Source organism: Onychomys torridus, chromosome 1 (genome assembly GCF_903995425.1).
Source record: "Onychomys torridus chromosome 1, mOncTor1.1, whole genome shotgun sequence".
Taxonomy (NCBI): domain Eukaryota; kingdom Metazoa; phylum Chordata; class Mammalia; order Rodentia; family Cricetidae; genus Onychomys; species Onychomys torridus.
Window position 1 is genome coordinate 3,586,428 of NC_050443.1, and position 2,879 is coordinate 3,589,306.

The 2,879-nt window shown below is 40.2% G+C and overlaps 1 protein-coding gene across 1 annotated transcript; it reads left to right on the forward strand.

Annotated features, from left to right (window-relative positions):
* The first annotated feature begins 1,668 nt into the window (after positions 1 to 1,668).
* On the forward strand, positions 1,669 to 2,619 carry LOC118591047 (vomeronasal type-1 receptor 4-like). The gene has a single exon (XM_036199064.1). It carries the CDS (start codon positions 1,702 to 1,704, stop codon positions 2,617 to 2,619), a length of 918 nt encoding a protein of 305 aa, XP_036054957.1. The 5' UTR covers positions 1,669 to 1,701.
* Positions 2,620 to 2,879: the final 260 nt, after the last annotated feature.

Below are 2,879 nucleotides of genomic sequence, written 5' to 3' on the forward strand. Positions count from 1 at the left end.
TGTATAGAAATTTTAATGGAGATTCCATTGACTCTGTAGATAGCTTTTGGTAGTATGTCCTTTTTACATGTTAATCCTATCATTCCATGAGCATGTGAGATCTTCCTATCTTCTCCAGTTTTGTTTCTTTAAAACCTTGAAGTTCTTGCCATATAAGTCTTTTACTTGTTTAGAGGTACACCAAGTTGTTTTTATTATTCATGACTATTTTTTTGTGACTATTTTGAAAAGTGTTGTTTCCTTGATTTCTTCCTTAGCATGTTTATCATTTTATTTTATTTTATTTTATTTTATTTTATTTTATTTTATTTTATTTTATAATTCAACTTAATTGTACACATCAGCCAAGGATTCCCCAGTCCTCTCCCTGCTGCCCCTGCCTCTGCCTTCCCCCACGCACCTCCCCCCCCCATTCCCATCTCCTCCAGGGCAAAGACTCCCCTGGGGATTCAGCTCAACCTGGTATATAGGAGAACTTCTGATTTTTTTGAGTTTTTCTTGTACCCAGTCATTTCACTAAAGGTGCTTATCCACTGAAGTAGTTCTGTCATAAAACTTTTAGGGATGCTTCGGTGTATATATAGATATTTATGTGTAAATCGAGGTTCATATTTGTGATCAGAAAACGGGTTATTTTTTGAAATATTTTGTATTCTATCACTTTCATCTGAATAAAATTTTCTCAAAAGCTGATGGGTTCTTTTTTTCTACTGACTTTAATTACATGATTTTATAAGTTATAAATTTCTATTCTTGTCCTTTTAAAGATATGGTAATTTTACTTTATGCATCTAGTGTTTAGCTGCCTGTATGTCTGGCACCACATTTGTGCAGTGCCACAAAAGCCATGAGAGGGCATTCCATTTGGGGAACTGATATTACAGATCAAAATGAACAACCAAGTGGGTGCTGAATTTGAACATGAGTCTTGTGAAGAGCCATCTCTCCAACCTCCAATTTGTAATTCTTAACACATTTGGTCCCCAGTGAACAAAGAATTTCATTTCTTCATAATTTTCTGTATCTTAACTATTTTCGTGAGGAAGAAAGAGGCTGGACATGCGGGTGAGTCAACACCAGCTTCCCTTAGCCACACTCAAAATATGTTGATGCACCATCACAGTTAAACCATTTGCACAGACAGATTCTCTTGAAACTTATGTCCTTGAAACTCATGTATCTGCAAGCTCTTGTTTAGTCTGCAACTCACTTCATACACTGTTTCCAGAGGAACAGTCAGTCTCCATCCATCAGCTAAAAATCAGCCATCCTATACTAGATGTCACATTCAATGTCATTTTCAGATAAGTGCTAAGCTGTGAAACAGACATTTCCTTGGGATGAAGAAATCATTGTATTAAGAGGGAAGATGCTGCATTGGATGCAAAACTATGTTCCTATGTTCATTGTTCATATGCCCTTCTGTATTATCATCAGTGTCATGTTGACTAAGAAAGGTACAGCTGTATTACTTATACATTTCCATCATGAGGTGAGGGAAAGGACATGAAGTTCAAAGTAATGGTCTCAGTTGTCTATGCAGTGTTCTCCAGGACAAGCTCCTGTACAGTGATACAATCGTGTCTCCCTTCATAGAAGAAGTAAAGAAGCAAATTATCCATTATGCACAGATGATAGAGAAGTGTAGTGAAAACAGCAGTGTTCTTGGTCATCACTCCTGTCTGCACAGAAGTCCTCTCCATGTCCCCTCAGAGTAAAGCTTTAAAAACCACCGAGGAACTGGCTCTTCAGATGTTCCTGCTTTTCCAGGTTGGGATTGGGACTCTGGCCAACACTCTTCTGTTTGTCCACAATTTCTCTCCCATCTTCAGGGGCTCTCGACTGAGACCCACACAGGTTATTGTCACCAACCTAGCTGTGACCAATGCCTTCCTTCTCCTTGTCACTGCATTTCCAACCAACATGATGGTTTTTGTTCCAAGGAAACCTGCAACTAGCATGCAATGCAAAATTGAGTTCTTCATTCGCATGGTGGCTCGAAGCACAAACATGTGCTCCACCAGTGCCCTGAGCATCCATCAGTTTGTCACTCTTGTTCCTGGTCACTGGGGTAGGCTGATGCTCCGAGGAAGAACCCCTGATGTCCTGAGTTATTCTTGTTACACTTGTTGGTTGTTCAGTTTCTTAAATAATTTCTACATTCCAATGAAAGTCAGTGGTCCACAGAGCACAGGCAATGACACTAACAATAACAGTAAGTTTCTCTGTTCCACATCTGGTTTTGGTGTAGGTTTCATCTTCTTGCATTTTGCCCACGATGCCACATTCATCAGCATCATGGCCTGGACCAGTGTCTCCATGGTGCTTCTCCTCCATAGACATCACCAGCGAACACAGCACATCCTCACTCCCAATCAGAACCATAGAGGCCATGCTGAGACCAGAGCAGCCCAAACTGTCCTGATGGTGGTGGTCACCTTTGTTGCCCTGTACCTCCTAAATTTCATTTGTCTCATCTTTCACACTGTTTTAACAGACTGGGGTCTCTTGTTGAGGCATGTAGGTGGAGCTTTGACTGCAGGTTTCCCTACTATTTCTCCCTTCCTGTTGATCTTTAGGGATCCTAAGGATCCTTGTTCTGTGCTCTTCAACTGCTGAAAACCACATTCAAATGGCCAAACATAGAAAACAGCTTTATCAACAGACATAGACACTCTATAGTAAATAATGTTTTGAAAAATCCATCTTTACCAAAGGGGCACTGTGACTCACTACAGGCTTCCCAGGGCAAGTTTAGCCAGGAGAATTGTAACATAATTAATGGTATATTCCAGAGCTATGGAGTGAGATACTGGATAACCTCTGATATAGAGCCGCAGTCTCATAAATCTCTAACCACCTCCAACCATAAAGAAAGT